Raw genomic sequence first — 22,904 nt, 5'->3', positions numbered from 1 at the left:
TATTGTCTATAAAAAGGTCCTTTAACACTATATATATTTACCTATTTTAGTGTAATTTTTACACATTTCAATAATACCAATAACCCTACTTTTTTATAGTTATTTTGTAATATCTATATAAATTTGCATTTTATTTATATGTTCTACGCGTTTAATGCGGGTCATAATCTAGTATATATATACACACACGAATGAAGTATGTTATAGGGACTGATATGACATAATACCATAGTATGAGGAGTGTAATTGAAATTAACTGGCAAAGAGCTTGAAGACACCGTACAACTGTTGTCATCTAAAAGACGCAGAGTGTACCAACCAACGGTGTTGATAAAACAGACCTTCGCATCTCCATCGTCACCTCTCTCCCTTGACCCTTCTTCTCCAGCGTCCGATCTTCTTCATCCACGCTTCTCGCGCCCAAATTTCCTCCAAAACTTTACGAATTTTTCTCTCTCCAACTGGTAAGTCCTCAATTTCTTCTAACAAATTTCAGACACACTGTTTTTGCGTCACACATGGTGTTTGCTAGTTTTTTTTTACGAAATAATTTAAAGGAGTAGTTATTGCCTTATTGGTCGTGGTTGTGGAGTTGTGGTTGTGTTACTTGAGATCGATGCATGATTATTTTGTTCTGGTTTTGGAGTGTAGGTAGGGTTTTGAATGGCGGAGGGCCCCACTAGTCCAGGCGGTGGAAGCCATGAGAGTGGGGATCTGAGTCCAAGGTCTTCGAATGTTCGGGAGCAAGACAGATTCTTACCGATTGCGAATATCAGTCGCATTATGAAGAAAGGGCTACCTGCTAATGGAAAAATCGCAAAGGATGCTAAGGAAACTGTCCAGGAGTGTGTTTCTGAGTTTATCAGTTTTATCACCAGCGAGTACGAACGTTTGAGCTTTGAACTAAACCTGCGTGTTAATTAGTTTGTATATACATGTATTGTTGATCTGATTTTATGTAGATCTAGATCTGTACGTTATTTGGAATTGGATGCAGGGCAAGTGATAAGTGTCTAAGGGAAAAGAGGAAAACTATCAATGGTGATGATCTTCTATGGGCAATGGCAACCTTAGGGTTCGAAGATTACATTGATCCCCTCAAATCCTACTTGAACAGATACAGAGAGGTAATTAATTTTCAGAATATTACACTCTACTAATCATAGTTTATTAATTTAATCACTGATGATTTCATGTTTGGATTTCTTTATGCTCGTGATCAAATTACTGGACAGATGGAGGTTAGTTTACATGTTAATTATAAAATTTATTTTAATTTTAATTAATAATTAATTAATGTTTGGTTTACGTGTAATTAATTTAAAGGGTGACACAAAGGGGTCTGGAAAGGGCCACGAAGGGTCTTCCAGGAAAGACAATAATCTTAATGCACAGGTAATAATTAATTAATTACATGGAAACAAAACAATCAGGTTTACTCTTATAATTATGTATGAATTAAACTTGAATCTAATGTTAATTTTTTTTTTCTACAGTTTGGCATTCAAAATCCATACACACAAGGTCCGAACTATGGAAACTCACAGGTACTATTTAATTGGATTGGATTAGATTGTTGGTATGATAATTTTTGTTTTTATGCTATCTTTAGTTATGTATATATATCTATTAGGAACCTTTTAATTTAGTACTGGATCTGTAAATATCTTTAGTCAAACCCAATAGGAAAATCTGGAAAAAAGAATCTTTTTAAAGAGGAAACATTGTATTTTGTGCCTTTGTGGTACAACCCAAAGTAGAAAGTTATATTGATTTTTTTATTTATGTGGGCATGCATCAACCTTCTCATTGGATTTTTTTTAATTGAGAAAACACAAAAGTATTCGTTTCTACTTTCTAGTAAGGTTTTTTTAGTTTTTTAAATTTTAAAATCTTTTTTTTTTTGTAAAGTTTAAGTGCGATGTTTTGACAATTCCACGTGTCCCCCTGTTAAACAGGTGTTAGTGGGGGGATTTTCTTAGTTTAAGTGCGATGTTTTGCCTTTATTTTTATTTTTTGTGGGATTTGTATATAATTATAATTTGACAAGATTCCTGAAACTTGACAGGCGCAAGGTCAACAACATATGATGGTACCCATGCAACGAACAGAGTAGGAACATGCGATTTTATCACAGTTATGTTGTGGGGTTGTAATATTAAGATTGTTCTTGATATCATGTAGTCTTGTAGGAAATATTTATGTAGCCTTCAGTTATTTATAAATATTAAGATCAAAACTTTATTTGATATATTTCATTCTCTCTTCTTCTGATTCCTATTGAGATTTTCTTGTTGTCTGGTTGCTATTATGTTGTGCAACCTTATTAGGGGAGAACCAAATAAGTAATGTCTTTGAATTTGATTATGGATTTGGAAAAAAAAAAGTTGTGCATCCGACAAGCTAAAAAACGACATAGTTTTCACCTTCTGGATTGTCGTAGAGGCGTAGAGATATGGTGAAAAACGGGGAGAAGTACGTTTTTTTTTTAATGTAAATATATGAGATAACAAACTGTTACAAGTGATGATGTGTATTTTGTAAAAAAGCCTATTATTTAGACCCTTTTTCTTCAATCTATAAAATATTAGTTTAGTCTACAATCCAATGTTTTTAGCTACAAGTTATCTTGAAAATGAAAATGACCACAAATGGTAAGAACTATATTTTCACATTTATTATAGATTATTTTGTATAGAGGAATTTCTCATTTGTTTAAATTATATTAGTTGTGAAATTCGTATATTACACGAGTTTATTAAAAAATATGAATATATATAAATTTAGGAAGTTTAAATTTATAAAGAAAGAAAGAAAAACACTAAATTATTTAAATATAATTTTTTGTTATTTTTAACTATTTTTTTCATTTCTTTTATTTAAACAAATAATATATATAAATAAATAAACAAATAAAATAATTGGATTAAGTTTAGAAACTTAAAAATTAAAAGAAAATTTGCATTAATTAAATTGATATGCATTTAATATTATATTTATTACAATTATTATATTTAGATATCATGTGAATTTTAATAAAATGAAAAAAAAACATAAAATAACAAGTGAAAGAAAAACAATAAATCAAAAAATCTTAAAAATGATATGTATCAAATACAATGAGAATATGACATTTGTCAAAAATGATTTTTATTTATTAAGATAGATTTCGTAAGTTATTTTTTAAAATCATATTATAACATGAAATAAATATAAAACCTTTTTTTCTTTCTTTCTTATTTTTGTAAAAAACACAATGGGATAAAAAAAACTGATTACTCATATGCCATATACCATATTTGTTCAACTATACAATTTTTACTATTATACCATATTTATTATGCATTTATAAGAAATTTTCATGTTTCCAAAGTAGGTCACTTATTATTTAGTGAAACTTTTAATATTTCATTTTTTTACATATACTTCTTCATTCTAAATTTGTTTACATACGTCAATAACTACATAAATAATATGGACCAACATAAATTTAATTAAATGACTAATAAAAATCATTTATACATTTTCTTGACCAATTTCGCAAGTTCAATTTTATTTTATTCGATTATTCTAACATATTAAATTTTTAAAATTTAAATATAAAAAACCTTGTATTTATATAAAAATATAGTTTTAAATGGAACAAAACAATGATATGTTGGATTTGAAACAAAAAAAATTAAGTGTTACATCAACAAAATTGGAAAAAATGGTGTTCGATTTGGAATAAAAAAATGAAGTGTGAAAGTTGAAAAATAAAATAAAAACCTAGTTTCAAAATTCAAAAAAAATGAAAATTTAATGTTTTTTGTGATATATATTTTTAATTTTGACACATCAACATGTTATGTCAACATGCCACGTAATCAAAACTGACAAGTTATCATGTCGCTTCAGCTTGCAACTGAGTTTACCGGTCAAGTAGTCAAAATTGTAACAAAATAAAAACACAATGTCTAATTTGAGACTAAAATAATGCAATGTCAAAATCGAATTTACATATAAAATTATTGACTTTTGAGGCATTTACTTAAAATTTAACGTCCCAAAAATTCAGAGTAAAATTTTTATTTTTAAAACAATAAACCATGCAAACAAGTTGTTCCAAAACCAATCAAAGTGATTACATTATTTACACATCAAAGTAAAAATCATAAGTAGTCAACGTGGAAACTCTAGGAGATGTTATGTAGTCACATCGGACTCTTCTCTTTAGAACCGGAAGTACCTAAAACTATAAACATAAAAGCATAAGCGCAAAGCTTAGTGAGTTCCCCAAATACCACATTTCATACATAAAATGAAGTTTACTATGTGTCATTCATAGTCTTATAGTTACTATCATGCCATGAGTTGTATCATGGTCTTTCATTGCCATGTTGGGGGCAAAAAACTGGGAGTTACAAGCAGGTGCCAAGAGCCACCTCCTAGTCTTCATTGCAAGTCTCACAAAGACAACTAGCATTATACATGTAACCGCTAAGGTTCAGACCCTGGTCTTCCATACAGATTGTCGGGAGCCATATCTAGGTCTTTCATACAATTGTCAGGGGCCACCACTTGGTCTTCCTACATAACATAATCCAGTGGGCCAGCATTAGTGCATTCGAATCACAGTACAGTGAGGAGACTCACCCGAATTATAACATCCCAAAAACCATAGTAAAATTTTTCATTTTTAAAACCCTTTAATAATCCATAAACCATACAAGATATAGTTTCCCAAAAGCCATGATGTAAATCAGAGTATACCAAAATCATAAGTCAATAAATATATAAGGATGATGTGCACAATCACCCATTCGCCTTGCCCCGATCATCTGATGTACCTGGAACAATAAAATCAAACTGTAAGCACGAAGCTTATTGAGTCCCCCCAAAGTACTACACAAAACCAAAACAAATATACATATTATATGTTGGGTCTACAACCTCCCGGTTGGATTACCCTGACCCACGCCCTCCTGGTTGGATTGCCATACATACTGCATGTTGGGTCCACAACTTCTCGGTTAGATTAATATACATATTGCATGTTGGGTCCACAACCTCCTGGTTAGATTACCCTAGCTTACAACCTCCCGGTTGGATTGCCATACATATTGCCACAACCTCCTGGTTGGATTACCCTGGCCCACAATCTCCTAATTGGATTGCCCCGGGTTTGTTTGCTTACATCACAATGTAGTACAGCCTCAACCCAACATACACTATGTCGACATATGTAACATATAAGCATATCACTAGCAAGTACAGTTAATTATACAGACAATCTAACATATAACCAGCATAACATCATCCTATATATAAGGATACACAACCTAGTGGGTCGATGTTGGTGTCTTCAACCCACGAGTATAGTGAGAAGAAACAAATCTTAACAACACAACAGAAGCTCCACAGCTACCTCAACAATAACACAACCAACCTAAGCTTCCTAAGACCAAGCCGAGACCAATCCTTAGCTAAATATTAAATTCTACACAATTTTGACCAAAAGTCAAACTGGTCAAAAAGTCAATAATCAAAGCTAAGGTCAATTTTGCCAACAACAGTTTTCCACGTCGTGGCCTTCCTTAGGTATGTCGTGGGCACTAAATTCCAAAATAGTCACTGATTCCCAAGTTGCCTGGCCATGACACCTAAAGGCCACGTCGTGGGGACTAGTCTGAATAACTCAAACGAACTTAATCCATTTTCTTCCGATTTCAAGAGCTCCAAAACTCAGATCTGATCCTTTCCAAGGTCTTAATGGATAAAGTTTCTAACTTTAACCATTAGGAAGGTCCAAACCACCATGATCTACAATTTAAGTCTCAAAGGGACCCAAAAATGCATCTTTCTTAACTTAATTCGTTAAGTCCAAGTTTCCAACCTTCGGATCTGAATCAACATGATGTTTAGATGGAAAAAGTTTCCAACTCTATCCATAATAATATCTCAAGCTTTCAAGGTCTAAACATTAATACCAAAAAATAACCTGAATGACCTAGATAATTTGCATGGCTGGAAGGGAAGGCAAAAGATCAAAACTTTCATAGTCTAAGAGGTCCAAGAAAACATTATAAACTGACCAAAAGGGTGTGGGAGTCCAGATCTGAAAATACAATGCTCTTGGGACCTTGGAGAGTAATAAAGTTGCAAAATTTATTCCCAACTCTCACTAAAACTCATTAAAATGGACAAAAACACCAAATACACTTAGATCGAAGATGAATATGCAATAAAGCTTGGAACTTTATAACTTACAATGGTATAGAAGGTATACTAAAGTTGAGATCTCCAATTGCCAAGCTTCAAGGATCAATCTTGCATGAAAACATTGCTCCAAAACCGCCAAAAACTCAAAAAAAAGATGGGAAAAGAGAAAGGAGGCTCAAATCTTGGAAATAGAGGCTAGAGTTTCTCCCAAGTGGTTCTAGATATGATGGAGGCTAAGAAAATACCCTAAAACATGAATCCTTACCTTTAAATACCTTGAAAACCCTAAAAACTATGTGGGCTTTGGGCTGCATAGCTCTTATGTCGTGAGAATATATTATCACCTTGTGAGCACTCTCATGTCGTGATAATTACTTCTCACCTCATGAGAAATGGTTTTCACCCAATTTTACTCCAACTTTAAATAATCATAACTTTCTTCGTTTTAACTCCATTTTTGGTCATCTTTATATCCACGGAAAGGTATTGACGAGCCCCATACTACTATCTACTTAATTTTGTCTTAACACGTGTCGAACTAAAAACCATAATTCATGAAAGAAATATAAAACATCACTTTTCCCATTTTACCCTTTGACTTCAAGACACAAACCAATGCTTTAATCACGTATCCAACATTATCATCATCTAATAAGGTCTAAACCTAATTACCTTAAAGCCCAAGAGCTTTAATTGATACATTTATTGTCCACAATCCTGAAATAAGAAACTTCTCGAACATGATGTTATAACTCTCCCCCACTTAAATTGGATTTCGTCCTTGAAATCCGTCTAGGTTAGAATCTCTGAAGTTAATGTCAACATATTACACAAGCTCTCTTTATCCCCTTTGAAATCAAGGCATCTATACAGAGAAGTCGAGAGATCACTTGGAAACCTACAACTGCCAACAAACAACCCAATAACTTTAAAATAATCAACCGCAACCAGAACTGTAAGACCCAACTTCCAATGAGAACCACTCATACCGGTAACTCTCAAAACTACAACAACAAATCAAATCCATCAACATACTTCCCAGAACTGGGAACCCATTAGTCTAAACTTCAGAAACCATACCCTAAGACTAATGATCATCCATATGTCGTACCCATCAGTTTGATTAGGAACACCACCAAATCATGCAGAAAGAATACTTAAAAGACAATGATTGTGAATTTCCAACAAATCCTCAAATCCAGAATTTGTGCCCAAAAACCTTAAATATGCTCTTAAATTCCTGACAAGTCATCACCAACCCATTCCTCCCACGAGCATAATGATCATTCATCTAAGAATCTGACGTTGCATCCAAATCGCTCATCAGCTCTAGTGTACATCCACCTAACCCTTGGAATGTTTAAAACAATGCAAGATAATCTTCCAGATAAAGGGAAGAAAACTCAAATCGAGATTCAAAATCTCAGATGGAGAGCTCGGAAACTTCCCAATCATAATCGAGTCTAACCTCAAGAATCCCATGCAGACGCACAAGCAATAATTTTGATATTCCCTTCTTAGCATCGATTCTCTATCTAGAAACAAATGGAATACCAAACACCTCATCTACTAATCCCCAACCATCAATTCATCATGAGAATCATTTATAAATATAAGAGGCATCGTTTTCATATTCGAGATACAACATAGACAACACAAGTTGTTGTTCCCGATTCACTTCCCTGATCACCTAAAATAATCAACTAGCACATGACCTGACTATATTCAAATAAAGTAGACCCTTGATCTCATCTCAAGAAAACCATACCATAAAGATCATCTTGTGCTTTCCCACATTGCTACACTTGCTTCCAAAAACTGCAACTATCTAGCACTAAACTGGGTCTACATCCCAACTCTAAAATCACGTTTCTAATCTCTCTTTCGTTCGAACATGGTAATCTGGAAGAATATAACCCCCATCTTGGATAATGACATCCTAAATCATCTGCCAACCACTTAGCCTTCGAATGCAATCCTCGAGGCGATTATCACAATCGCTTCCTTCTTGAGTCTCATGACTCAACTGGAACTACCTCGAGCAAGGCCATCAAGACCTAAAAATCAACTAACTTACCTAGATATGCACCATTTAGACCCTAACAGACATGGCCACTAAGTCCCAAACAATCACTAGAACCGTCCTCAGCTTGAACAATCATAACCAATAATTGATAAATAAGGAAACACACTGTAATGAATCATGGTTCCAAACCACGTTATCTACCCTGACCAACTCCTTAGAGTCCCCGAAATTTTCCTCGATTCGAGTACGGATCATGTGTTTTCAATAGTACAGGTTCAATGCTACCTTCCAAACCTAGGATCCATACCTCACCTTGCCATCAGCTACTTAAAAACCCCTATTAGTGCCAGCTAACCACTTCATGAATACAATTACATGCAACAAAACTTAAATAATATTTCGACTAAAAGGCCCAACCCTACAATGGTTAGACTCAGACGAAAGTTGTGCAATAGGGCCGAATCAATCATTCTAAAATTATTTAACCTTTTCAGCATGTAATGTAACATATTCATTTAATAGTTAGCTCACATCAATATGAGTTATACAAAGCACAACAAGTAGTGAAACCGAATGGCACTAAGACACCATAAAATCAAACAGGTCCTTACATGTAGTTCCTGACCACTGGGCCCAAGCATCTAGGATACACATACATCCCATATCTACTCTATCAAGAGTGGCTAATCATTCCTCATGTTGGCCTGCTATAAACTGTACTCACTCATGAAACTTCTATTAACCCTGCAGCCATTCATATATGCTAGTCATACATAACACTGGATTTGATATACAGTTAAATACTTGATTCTACCCTAAGCCCACAATCAAACAAGGAATGGGAAATAAGGCTAAATCAAACATTCTCAAGCTGTAAAATCTTAGTTATGTACAACTATGATGCATACACTAAGCAACCACATTAATAATGTCAGTTCCATATAACGTAATAAGAACTAATCCTAGGCTACCATGCATTATAAATCAGAGAATTCTATCATGCAATTCCTAAAGATCCCCAGCCTAAAACTAGCATGCAATTCTATCATAATCACCATAAGCAAATAATGGTGTGGGTATCTTGGGGAATACTTTCTTGCACTGGTTGATCGTACACATCTCAACCCTCTTTAATTACTTTTGGAAACAATTTAAAATAATTTGAAAACTTTTACAGATCCTTAGCTTGAATCTGGATTCACATGAATGTTCATCCAATTCTCTCAATCTACGGCTCTGATACCAACTTGTAACATCTCAAAAACCATAGTAAAAATTTTCATTTTTAAACCCTTTTAATAATCCATAAACCATACAAAACATAGTTTCCCAAAAGGCATTATGCAAATCAGAGTATCCCAAAATCATAAGTCAATAAATATCCAAGGATGATGTGCACAATCACGCCTTTGCCTTGCCCCGATCATCTGATGTACCTGGAACCATAAAATCAAACTGTAAGCATGAAGCTTAGTGGGTTCCCCCAAAGTACCACACACAACCAAACAAATATACATATTTCATGTTGGGTCCACAACCTCCCGGTTGGATTACCACACATATTGCATGATGGGTCCATAACCTCCCGGTTAGATTACTCTGGCCTACAACCTCCCGGTTGGATTGCCATACATATTGCATATTGGTTCCACAACCTACCGGTTAGATTAACATGGCCCACAACCTCCCAGTTGGATTGCCACTCTGGCCCATAATCTCCAGATTGGATTGCCTCGGGTTGGTTGGCTTACATCACAAAGTAGTACAGCCTCAACCCAACCACACCATATCGACATATGTAACAGATAAACATATCACTATCAAGTACATGTAATCATATAAATCTACCAATCTAATATATAATCAACATAACATCATCCCATATACCAGGATACATAATCTAGTGGGCCGACATTGGTGCCTTCGACCCACGAGTATAGTGAGAAGAAACTCATATGAACAACTCAAAAGAAACTCCACAGATATTTCAACAACAGCACAACCAACCCAGGCTTGTTAAGACAAAACTGAGACCAATCCTTAGCTAAATATTCAATTCTACACAAGTTTGACCAAAAGTCAAATTGGCTAAAAAGTCAATGGTCAAATCTAATGTCAAAATTTCCAACAATAGCTTTCCACATCGTGGCCTTCCTTGGCCATGTCTGTTGGATTAGTGTCTAAGTCCATAACTATTTTGGTATGTACTTGACCCGATGGTGCATGGTCCTTTTGGGTTGCCTTCACCAAAGCAACTTGATAGGATGAATTATGGAGAGAAAGGATTAAATATGATTTATTAATATATTATGAGAATAATATATTTAAGGAGAAATCATATTGTTTAATTAATATTAGTCAAGAATTAATAAGAATTAAGTTTGTGACTAAAAGAGATTAATTAAACTTAAGGGAATGGAATTGTAATTATAAGATAATTGCAATTGGGCCATGGATTGCCTTATATTATAAGGATGGACGAATTCTATGGGGAAACCCATTAGAAATCGTCCAAGGCCTTTAAGGAAAGGATTCCATGGGTTGCTTAGGGCTTAAGCATCCAAATTAGGGCTTCCTTGTTAGATAACCCTAATAGCCTCACTATATATAGAGCCATTATGCCCTAAAAACGTGGACAAGCTTCCTTCTAGGGTTTCCACATGTTTTGGGCAACCTCTTTCTCTTCTCCTCTTCATCCTCTTGCTCTTGGTGTTTGTGAACCATTAGAGGAGTGACATTTGTGACTCTAAGCTTTCTAAAGTCAATACAAGAAGGATTTGAGATTGTTATTGCTACATAACAATCAAGGTATGATCTAAACCCTAATTCATATGTTATATTGATTATCATATATTAGATCTAGGGTTTATAGTCTTGGATGAATAGCATGTACAATAGAGAAACCTAGATCCAAGCATTAGGGTTTGTATGAGCACATTGGATGTTCTTATGTATAATACCTATCAGTGGTATCAGAGCCTTGATTGGTTTCTATTGTATTGATGCATTATGTAGCTGAAAATCGTTTTCTGGCCTTCTGTTCGACCTGACTCGGCGAGTCACTACCTGGACTCGGCGAGTCAACCCTACTCGGCGAGTTCCAGAGTGTGACTCGGCGAGTCGAAGCGTCAGACAGAGGAATCTTCAGATTTTGTTGCTGTTTTGCTTAAGGATTATTACCATATTCGTTTTAAACCCATAAAATACGAATTTTATTGTTTCTTAATGAATATCCTTGCCAAAACACAAGATAATTACCAATTAATTAGATAATAACTTCCTTATATGATTAAAGTTGATTATTTGTATTAATTGGGTAACTTATTTTGCAAGAAATTGAAATTAGGTCAAATATAGATAATGACAAAATTAATTTGTTAATTTATATTATTTGTTATTTGATCCTTGTGTTATGAAAAGTTTCAATTTTCCCCTTTAGGTTTTATAGTTTAAATTTGAACTCAAAAGTTTAGTTTTGAAATTTAAATAGTTGAAACCCTAATGTTTTGAAAAGGTTTCAAAACTTGCCCTCAAGTTTTGGAATTTAAATTTTGATTAAAAGTTTAATTTTGATGTATATTTAAATTCTAAACCTAAATGTTTTGAAATGTTTCAAAACTTGCCCTCAAGTTTTGGAATTTAAAATTTGATTAAAAGTTTAATTTAGGAATGTTAAATTCTAAAACCCTAGTATTGTTTTGAAAAGTTCAAATCACACTCTTATGGTTTTATTAATTAATTAAGGTGTATAATTAAAAGAGGTTTAATAAATCCATAAAACTTTAGGTTTACAATTTAATTGAATTAAAAGTATAATTGTTAAATTTGGCCTCCTGGTATTTTAAAAGTGTAAAATACACCATATACTATATATAACATTAAAAGTCTAACATTATATATATGTATGAGTAAAAGTCAGTCTTACCGTTAGTAGGCCTCATTCACGAAGCTGGTTTATAAGGGGTGTTTAAGGAAATTGCCTATAAAATGGCGATTAAATGAGTATCCACTCTTACCCACCGCACTCTTGACTAGTGGAGGGTCGTTAGCCGAACGGGTAGGATAGGACAAAACGTTCCATTATAAGTATAATGAAGTACAAAAGTAACTAAATGTTTAACAAATTCCCAATCTTAGTTACTTAGGCAAAGTGAATTAATGCAATTCCATGAAATTACACTTTGTGCCCTTGCGAAGACGTTAGTGGAGCGTGTGTGGTTTACCGGCACACTAAATGGTTCTAAGAAAAGGTAGCAAAGGGTGACTCAATGTTTGTCATAGTTCGGTGGAGTGTGTGTGGTTTACCGGCACATCAAATAGGTGACTGTAACATGTGAGGGCACCATGTAAGTTTGCATGGTTATTCACACCCGCTTTGTAGTCCTCGGCATCCCAGTCACAAACTAGAGGGGCATATTGAGATTTAAACATGCCATTGAAATGCTCAATGAATCTCAAAGGATCTAGGAGTTTTCATAGATTTAAAACTTAATTTTCTTTTTCGTTTTCAATGGTGGAAATTAGTGAATCGTCATTCACTTACCTTCAAATATTCTGCAACTAGATTACAACATCCCTTTTCTAGGTTGTAGCGTATTGTGTTGGGTCCTAGCCTTAATATCTCATTTGGGTGATTTATTAAGGACTCAATCAATCAACTAACTTGAATTCGTTTTCTCTCGTTTTTATAGATGTCAAAGTATGACAACTATGATCTTCCCAAATCCCGTGGAACAAGCTTTCCACATGAAGATGATATTCCACGATTCGATCTAGGAACAAGAGATCATGCTTCACTTCCTCCACATCCTCCAATTATTCTCCATAACTCACAAGTTCGAAGGCTTGAAAAGTTCAAACTCACTCAAGCCCTTTTGGCAAGTAAACATAAAGAAGGAAAGTCAGTGTGTGCACACATCCTAGGGATGAAGTCACACATTTATAGGTTAAGAATGTTGGGATCCGTTGTTTGTGAGGAGATGACTATTGATTGGGTTCTTCAGTCACTTCCTAACTCATATATTGAGTTCGTAAGAGAGTACTACATGATGAACTGCGACGTGACCCTTATAGATCTCACCTATATGCTTATTGCTGCTGAATCAGCAATGGTTTGGCACAATAGAAAAAGCAAAGTTGATTGGTGAATCTGCCTTCAAGACCTCTATGGATATAGACAATGGCAACGAAAGCCATGCTATGATCGAAAAGTTTGATCATAAGAGAAAGGCAATGTCTGAAGTAGTTCCATGTCCTGTTCCAAAAGAGTCAATTTGCTTTTATTGCCAAGAGAAGGGGCATTGGAGACGAAGCTGCCCTATTTACCTAAGAGATCTAAGAGATGGGAGAGTCAAAACGTATGGCTCTGCTTTAGGTAAAATCCATTGACTAACTCTTTTAAGCTCATATTCTAGATTCTTAATACATAATGTGATAAGATTACAATTGATGTTTTGTAGGATCAAAGAAAAGAGAGGAAGCTTAAGGAAAGAAGTGAGCAGAATCTAACCGTGAAGGAATGGATTTCGATCGCATTACTTGAAGATTAGATTCTCAAGCTACTACTTAGAGTTAGAATTAGATTGCTAAGAAAGATGTATTAGCATAGTTTTTCAATGAATGCATTGTAAGGACAAATTTTTCCGCAATAAAATAAATTTTAATTTTATATTATTTATTTATCCTTGCAATGGCGTATATGAAAAATTGATGTTTGAATGTTTCTATTATTAGCAATAATGGATTTGATTCTTAATTATATTATTTGTGGAAATGTCAATAATTTTACAAATAGGGAGAATTTCTCATCGCCCAAGTTTCAGTTGGACAGAAACTTGGAATCATGCAACTTCGTTGCACGATGAATGAGAAATTTCATATTTGGAAATTAGACTAATTCATTGACAAAGTGTCAAGTGAAGGACTAGGAGATTGAGTACACAAAGTTGCGTGTTGATCAAGTCCACCATAAGAGTAACAAAGATATTCGTCATAATTTACTAAAGGTTTAGTAAATATGATTATACTTATAAGATTAACTGTAATTCTGAATTGATTGAAAAAGTTTAAATCAATAGCAGAACGAATAAGAAGAATCAAGTAGGCAGGAAGATAAAAGTTTCTCCATTCTAAGAAGAAGAGAGAGTACCTTTTATGCTTTATGATAAGTCTTAATGATTAAGAACCATATCTCAATTGATCCTCTAAGTGAGTCTTAGTACAATTGCATGTCTAAGAAGAGGAATCAAGAATTGAAGAAATGGTTAAATCAAAAAGTCAATCATACTTCGTTCCAAAACAAGTCTTAGAGTTAAGATTGTGAAATTGAGTAATAAGTATTAAGAAGGTTTATAACATTCATCAAATGTGGAAAGTTGTGATGTCTTGGATAAGACAAAGACCAACTAGGACCAATTTATGAAGTGTTTTGATAAAAACTACACTAACTCTTGAATATTTGTTTGTCAAGAAATGTTTATTGACAAGAGAATCTTATATGTCGAGGAGTCGGTGGGAGTCTTAATGGTCTTGAAAGGTTTCAAGAACAAATCAAAATAGACCTTATTGATCATCACTAGCACACGAGTTGAGGTTTACAACCTATCGTGTTGACACTATATTGTTTATGTGTCGTTCCAATTGAGTTAATTATGCATGTGAGCCCTATGAGTTCTCATTTGAATGCATAAAAGGCAAGAACCTTGATCAATGAAAAGTACATTGATAAGAAAGGGTGAGCTGCTTAACTACTTGGAAGACATAGTGGGCAGCTGTGTTACCATAAGGCAAGAAGTCAAGATTAAGAAAGTTCGGTCCATATGAGTTTGAATTTGTCGTAAACTTTCGTTTTGACAAATTCACATGGATAGGAACACATACACAATTGAAATCTAAGTGTCATAAGATTCCCTCCTTCATGAAAATGACTGTGAGAAAATGCTTTCACTAAGAGAGATTTTAAAAAGATAGTGACTGTGAAAATTGGATTCTCGAATTCGATTATGGTTACGGTATCCCTTTCCATGATTTAAATTGTGAGGTTTAGCAATTAGTCTAAATTGTTTAGACACACATATGATCTATCTAAGGCAAAGGTGTATAAGTTTAAGAAGCCTTGATAAAAGATTATCAAAGCATTGGGTATTAGAAATATGAACTTAAAGAAATTCAATAGGTATTGTTTTTCTGGAAGTTAAGCTGGTTTCTGAATACATGTCAAAGCTAGTGGGAGCATAAGTGTTATGTTTATAATAATTATCATGATAGTGGGAGCATAAATGTTATGATTGCATGATTATTATGGAAAGTATTACAAGTTAGCAATATTAATTATAGAAAAACAAAAGTCATACTTTGCAAAGTTGTAAAGGTTGAATAGTTGTTTTGCTATAATTAAGGGAGAGAATATTATGCTTCATTTCAAATCTAAAGGCTTAGGTTGTGGAATGTTAATAATTTAGTCAAGGAAACATAGTGTGTTCTCAAATTTCGATTATGATTACGACATTCCTCTTCATAGTTCGAATTTTGAGAACGTAGCACATAAAATATTATAGCAGAAGATTGATAAAATATCGAATCTTCGTGTAAGACATTATGCATCGTGTCCCATACGCTTCGGGTATAGGATTGATTGCAAATGCTATAATATTTGACCATTCTAAAATTATCCAAATGTCTAGCGCATTTAGAGGGAAAAAGGACGAGAATCGATTTTGACTTAGATAATTAAACAACTATCAAAGGACAATCCAAAGTTCGCCAAGGATCAGTCGCTTGTGAGTAGTTGGAAGTATAGTATTGGATGGACCATATCGACATTATTATGAATATATAAGATTCTATTGAGAATGAGTTGTCATATGGTAAGTATGGAAAGATTTCCATATTGGGAATTGAATATTGAAAATCTATGTCTAGATTAGAAACTTTATGCAAAAGGATGTTCAAAGGAATGTACTTTGAGTGAGAGACATCATATCTAAGGAATTGTCTTGTAACAATCTCCGATAGAGGACTTTGTAATTTCATTCGCAATAGTCATTGTGACTTTAGTGCAGTGACATTACAAAAGGATCGTTGCACAAAATGTTAGAATCTAACATATTCCATAAGTGGCAAGAATTTGATATTCTTTCACTTGTGAAAAGGATTCGGAGTTGTGAAATGAGTATGATTGGAAATGTGTTCAGTTTATCTATTTCACAAAGTAAGAACCATAGGTAAACATTGTGTGCATGCTAGGAGCATGGGAAAAGTGTAGTAATAATTCGAGTAAGAAGTTGGTTACCCGAAACAACAAACAATGAGTAATCGATATGGTGATAAATAAAAGGTGTTTTATTTATACTCAAAGGTTTGACGCCATATGGGATTAGTATTATTCTTGTGTTTCACTTTGCATGTTTTGACTTCCTGAATAATTTAATTGGTTGAGAACAGTCAAATTATTCGAACGGGCCACAGTCATTCATATGTTGGAAGTAGGTATGAATGAAGACTGTCGTGAATTGGTGTGTGGATTGTCTAAAGAGCATTAGACATAAGCAAATGTTTGCTGCAACGTTCATGAGTGCTTATGAATATGATTTGAGCATTGGATTAAACCCACGCTCACTTGGATCACTTCATGGATTGTTATCACGAGTGATTGGTGAGACGATAACATCTTATATTCTTGAAACTGAGATGTGTGAGTTGTATCTTGCAAATCGGTTGCACATTGATAATATGTAAACGCACCAGTAACTTGGTGTCATAAAACATATTGTTGTGTGTGATTCGGTGAGTGAGTGCAAGCGAGCATTGAATCAAAGTTTATCCGTTCCTTTTACCCAAAGTAGGATAAAAATGATATATGTGGGCCCCTCGATGATTTAGTGATGACAAACGTAAATGCTCGGCCGGGCTAGGGCTAATTTGATTTGTTCAATTAGTCAGTCGTCATAAATCGGAAGTCAAGAAATAGTACAGAGAGAATGATTAGAAATCATATCTCATACGATATCTAGAATGGAGGAATATATGATCCCTTATCTAAAGGACACGCGTATCTGATAGGATCAGAGTTGACAGCGGCTTTGGAAAGCTACAATTGCAGATCAGGATCTGAAGTTATACGCATAATAGTTATTAGACTTATCCAAGTGAGAGACTGTTGGATTAGTGTCTAAGTCCATAACTATTTTGGTATGTACTTGACCCGATGGTGCATGGTCCTTTTAGGTTGCCTTCACCAAAGCAACTTGATAGGATGAATTATGGAGAGAAAGGATTAAATATGATTTATTAATATATTATGAGAATAATATATTTAAGGAGAAATCATATTGTTTAATTAATATTAGTCAAGAATTAATAAGAATTAAGTTTGTGACTAAAAGAGATTAATTAAACTTAAGGGACTGGAATTGTAATTATAAGATAATTGCAATTGGGCCATGGATTGCCTTATATTATAAGGATGGACGAATTCTATGAGGAAACCCATTAGAAATCGTCCAAGGCCTTTAAGGAAAGGAGTCCATGGGTTGCTTAGGGCTTAAGCATCCAAATTAGGGTTTCCTTGTTAGATAACCCTAATAGCCTCACTATATATAGAGCCCTTATGCCCCAAAAACGTGGACAAGCTTCCTTCTAGGGTTTCCACATGTTTTGGGCAGCCTCTTTCTCTTTTCCTCTTCATCCTCTTGCTCTTGGTGTTTGTGAACCATTAGAGGAGTGACATTTGTGACTCTAAGCTTTCTAAAGTCAATACAAGAAGGATTTGAGATTGTTATTGCTACATAACAATCAAGGTATGATCTAAACCCTAATTCATATGTTATATTGATTATCATATATTAGATCTAGGGTTTATAGTCTTGGATGAATTGCATGTACAATAGAGAAACCTAGATCCAAGCATTAGGGTTTGTATGAGCACATAGGATGTTCTTATGTATAAAACCCATCAATGTCGTGGGCACTAAATTCCAAAATACTTGATGATTCCCCATTTGCCTCGTCATGACACCCAAGGGCCACGCAGTGGGGACTAACCTGAACAACTTAAACGAGCTTAATCCATTTTCTTTCGATTTGAAGAGATCCAAAGCTCAAATCTGATCCTTTATAAGGTCTTAATGGATAAAGTTTCTAACTTTATCCATTATGAATGTCCAAATCACCAAGATCTAGAATTTAAGTCTCAAAGGGACCCAAAATGTATCTTTCTTAACTTAATCCATTAATTCCAAGTCTCCAACCTTTAGATCTGTATAAACATGATGTATAGATGGATAAAGTTTCCAACTTTATCCATAATAATGTATCAAGCTTTCAAGATCTAAACTTTAATACCCCAAAATAACCTAAATGAGCAAGATAACATGCATGGCTAAAAGGGAAGGCAAAAGATCAAAAATTTCCAAATCCAAGAGGTCCAAGAAAACATTCTAAACTGACCAAAAGGGTGTGGAAGTCCAGATCTAGAACATACAATGCTCTTGTGACCTTGGAAAGTAATAAAGTTGCAAACTTTATTCCCAACTCTCGCTAAAAACTCATTAAAATGGACAAAAACACCAAATACACTTAGATCCAAGATGAATATGCAATAAAGCTTGGAACTTTATAACTTACAATGGTATAGAAGGTATACTAAAGTTGAGATCTCCAATTGTCAAGCTTCAAGGATCAATCTTGCAAGAAAACATTGCTCTAAAACCGCCAAAAAACTCCAAAAAAAGATGAGAAAGGAGAGAGGAGGCTCAAATCTTGAAAATGGAGGCTATAGTTTCTCCTAAGTGGTTCTAGATATGATGGAGGCTAAGAAAATACCCTAAAACATGAATCCTTGCCTTTAAATACCTTGAAAACCCTAAAAGTTCTATGGGCTTTGAGCTGCATAGCTCTCATTTCGTGAGAATATATTATCACCTTGTGAGCACTCTCACATCGTGAGAATTACTTCTCACCTCATGAGAACACGTTTTCACCCAATTTCACTCAAACTTTAAACAATCATAACTTCTTCGTTTCAACTCTGTTTTTGGCGATCTTTATATGCACGGAAAGGTATGAATGAGCCCCATACTTCTATCTAGTTAATTTTGGCTTAACAAATATCGAACTAAAAACCATAATTCATGAAAGAAATATAAAGCATCACTTTTCCTATTTTACCCTTTAACTTCAAGACACAAACCAATGCTTTAATCACTTATCCAACATTATCATCATCCAATAAGGTCTAAACCCAATTCCATTGAAGCCCAAGACCTTTAATTGATCCATTTATTGTCCACAATCCTGAAATAAGAAACTTCTCGAAATAGGATGCTACATGAATCACAACGTCGACTAAAACCTTGCTCAAAGTCACACCAACCACAACCAACAGCTTTCACCACCAAAAGATGGGTGCTAAGCACCTTTTAACAATCCATACATGGTAAACCCTAAGTCTACCTTCTCAAAATAGAAATTTGACCAAAATTCAACCCATACCAAATGTCAACGATCAAAGTCAATTGCCAATCGTTGACTTTAGTCAACCGCCACATTGCGGCCATCCATGGCCACTTCGTGGCCCTCATACAATCGAACGGACGGGGATTTCCAAGTCGCCACACCGTGGGCGTTGGATCTCCAACAACATAATGGATTAAGCCGTTTTCTTTGATTCTAAGAGCTCCAAAGCTCATATCTAGTCAATGTTATGGTCTAAATGGCTAAAATTTCCAACTTTATCCATTAAGACACCCAAAGAGATCAAGATCTCCCACCCTAGGTGCAAGTAAGGCCAAATACCATAATTTCTTAACCATTAAGAGCTTAATCTGAAAAAGTACTTAACCCAACCATTCTGGAAGGGTTTCTAATACGAGATCTATCATAAAGGTGAAAGATTTATCACAACTAGATGATAAACTAGCTTATTTTTTGATTTTTTAAGTTGTTATGTATGACAAACCAAACATTAATATATAAGCCAACTTTTAGAAAAAAAAATACTTAGACTAGCTTTTTAAGAGTTTTTTTCCAAATATACCCTTGATTAAGTATAGAAAACTCCTTGTCCTATACGTCATTTTATGTCATTTTATATATTTCAGCCAGCTTATCAGCTTTTGTTTGAAACTTCGAAAGATTATCCTTAAGATTCATTATGAAACATCTACATCCAAAAACATGAAAAAATCTGACATTAGGTTTTCGATTATTGATTATTTCATAAGGAGTAACATTGAATCGTCTATGAATGAATGATCGATTTTGAGTAAAACAAGCAGTTGAAACAGCTTCAGCCCAAAGATATTGAGGTAAATTCGAATAGGCCAAATTGTTCTTACAGCTTCGCATAATGATCGATTTCTTCTCTCAACTACACCATTTTGTTGTGGTGTATAAGGAGATGAAAAATTATGCGAAATTCCTTTCTCCACCAGAAATGTATCAAAAAGACGATTTTTGAATTCGGTTCCATGATCACTTTTAATTTTTCGAACTGACTTCTTCAATGAAACCTCCATTTGCTTGATAAAATCAATCATCATTTTTGGAACTTCGGATTTTAACCTGAGAAAATAAACCCACGTAAATCTTGAAAAATCATCTACAATTACTAAAATGTACCTTTTCTTGTTAAGAGTAGCAACTGTTGAAGGACCACATAAATCAATATGCAAGAGTTCGAGGGGTTCAACAATCTCCGAATCTATTGTGATAGGATGACATTGTTTGTGTTGTTTTCCTACTTCACACGCTGCACACAAACTGTCATTATCATATTTAAGAATGGGTAAACCTCTTACCAGATCTTGTCCAACAAGTTTGTTGATGTTTCGAAAATTGAGATGTGATAGTCTCCTGTGCCATAACCAGCTAACATCGGCAGCAGCCTTCGAAAGTAAACACACAGCAGGTTTGCCTACAATAGGAACAATATCCAATGTAAACATATCACCTTTTCGTTTTGACTTAAGTAAAACTTCCTTTGTCTCAACATTCGAAATGACACTGCCTTCTTCATTAAAAAGAACTTGATTTCCAGTGCCCACAACAAGTTGTGAAACACTTATCAAATTGTGTTGTAAACCTTCAACAAATGCAACTCGGTTGACAGTGAAATTTCCATTCGTTATCTTTCCATAACCCTTGACTTTGCATTTGTGATTATTTCCAAACTTAACCATTCCTCCATTTTCTAGGCTTCGAAAATCACGCAAGTTTTCCTTCTTCCCAGTCATGTGACGTGAGCAACCACTATCAATATACCACTTGTTATCATATTGCTCGTCACAAAGTACCTGCGATTATTGAAAAAATTTAGGTACCCAAGCCTTGTTGGGTCCATTCATATTAGATTTGTTTTTCAATTGTAAAGTACAACCGTTAACCCAATCACAAACTTGTGTTTTGAAACTGTCAAAAAATTTAACATTTGCATTCGAAGGGTCAGATATATGAGTTTTTACTATTTTCAAATTTTCACTGATTATACCCTTCGCATTTTGAGTTTGTGATTCTTCCCTTTTTGCTTTTGAGACCGGCTACAAAACTTTAACTGAAATATTTGACTCTTTGGATGACGAACTACCATTCGTTGAAGGATTAGCATACTTGTCATACGCCTCATGTATTTGTTCTTTCGAAAACTTACTTGATTGATATATTTTTCCTTTTCCTTCCAACCAATGATCAATATTTCTTTTCGTTGTTATTCCCTTCGCATATGAGACTTTGTCAGCTTGTTTCTTCAAAGGATTATAACATTTTGCTGAACTTGGAACATAATCCACTTTTGGTTTTGAAATATATGATTCATGATAAGATGTATTGATTTGTGATTTTGAAATCTGTGTTTCAACTTTTTTTTTTTAAACTTTTTCTTGGAAGTGTTGTTTTTGTTCTATTTGAAAATGAATCACTTTTCTTTTCAAAACTTTGAGACTTTAATTTTTCTCTAAAAACTTTTCTTCCTCTTGAAAAATTTGTTGATTTCATATTTAATGATTCAATAGTTTGCCAAAAAATTGTTTTTCTCGCTTGACGTTTCGAAATATTATTTTTCTTTGAAAATTTTTCAACTTGAGCTTTAAATTCTTTTGAATTTAATGTTATTGCTTTGTTGACTGTTTTAACATCTGTTTTAACACTTTCATGCTTTGTAAACACATTTTCAGTTGAGTTAACTTTCTTCTTTTTAACTTTTGACTTTTCAACCCATACTCTTTATGGTTTTTGATGTTGAAATTTATATGAATTCTTTGTAAGATTGTTTTCAACTGTGCTTTGATTCGAAAAGAAACCTTCATTTGAAGTTTGCATATTGTCTTCCTCAATCATCTTTTTGAATTCAGGCTTTATATTTTCAACATTACCTGTTGTTACGAAGACTTGATTTGGGAACACAACATCATCAATGCATTTGAAGATTGGATACACAACAGTATTTGATTCAAGATAATGAGCACCTTTTTCATTAAGAATTTTCTCAAATTCTTGTGTATCCAAATAGACTTGATCAACAACCACTCGAGGAATTTCAATTTCTTTCGATCTTTGAATTGGCTTCGAATTTGTATTTTCTTCCTCATTGCCACTATCATCGGTTTGACTATCATGTATTTACACAAACTCCATATCACAAACTTTCGAAGTTGAGGGTTCATCAGTGTCAATTTTTAAGAAT

The 22,904-nt window shown here is 34.1% G+C and overlaps 1 protein-coding gene across 1 annotated transcript; it reads left to right on the top strand.

Moving 5' to 3' along the window:
* Positions 1 to 306: 306 nt before the first annotated feature.
* Positions 307 to 2,253, top strand: LOC111916406 (nuclear transcription factor Y subunit B-10). The gene is made up of 6 exons (XM_052768649.1): positions 307 to 464; positions 652 to 881; positions 998 to 1,241; positions 1,327 to 1,395; positions 1,497 to 1,547; positions 2,069 to 2,253. The coding sequence occupies exons 2-3, from the start codon at positions 664 to 666 to the stop codon at positions 1,158 to 1,160; spliced, it is 381 nt and encodes a 126-aa protein (XP_052624609.1). The 5' UTR covers positions 307 to 464; positions 652 to 663; the 3' UTR covers positions 1,161 to 1,241; positions 1,327 to 1,395; positions 1,497 to 1,547; positions 2,069 to 2,253.
* Positions 2,254 to 22,904: the final 20,651 nt, after the last annotated feature.

Source organism: Lactuca sativa, chromosome 2 (assembly GCF_002870075.4).
Source record: "Lactuca sativa cultivar Salinas chromosome 2, Lsat_Salinas_v11, whole genome shotgun sequence".
Taxonomy (NCBI): domain Eukaryota; kingdom Viridiplantae; phylum Streptophyta; class Magnoliopsida; order Asterales; family Asteraceae; genus Lactuca; species Lactuca sativa.
The sequence above is the reverse complement of the archived record's forward strand: the minus strand, read 5'-3'. Positions and strand labels throughout refer to the sequence as shown.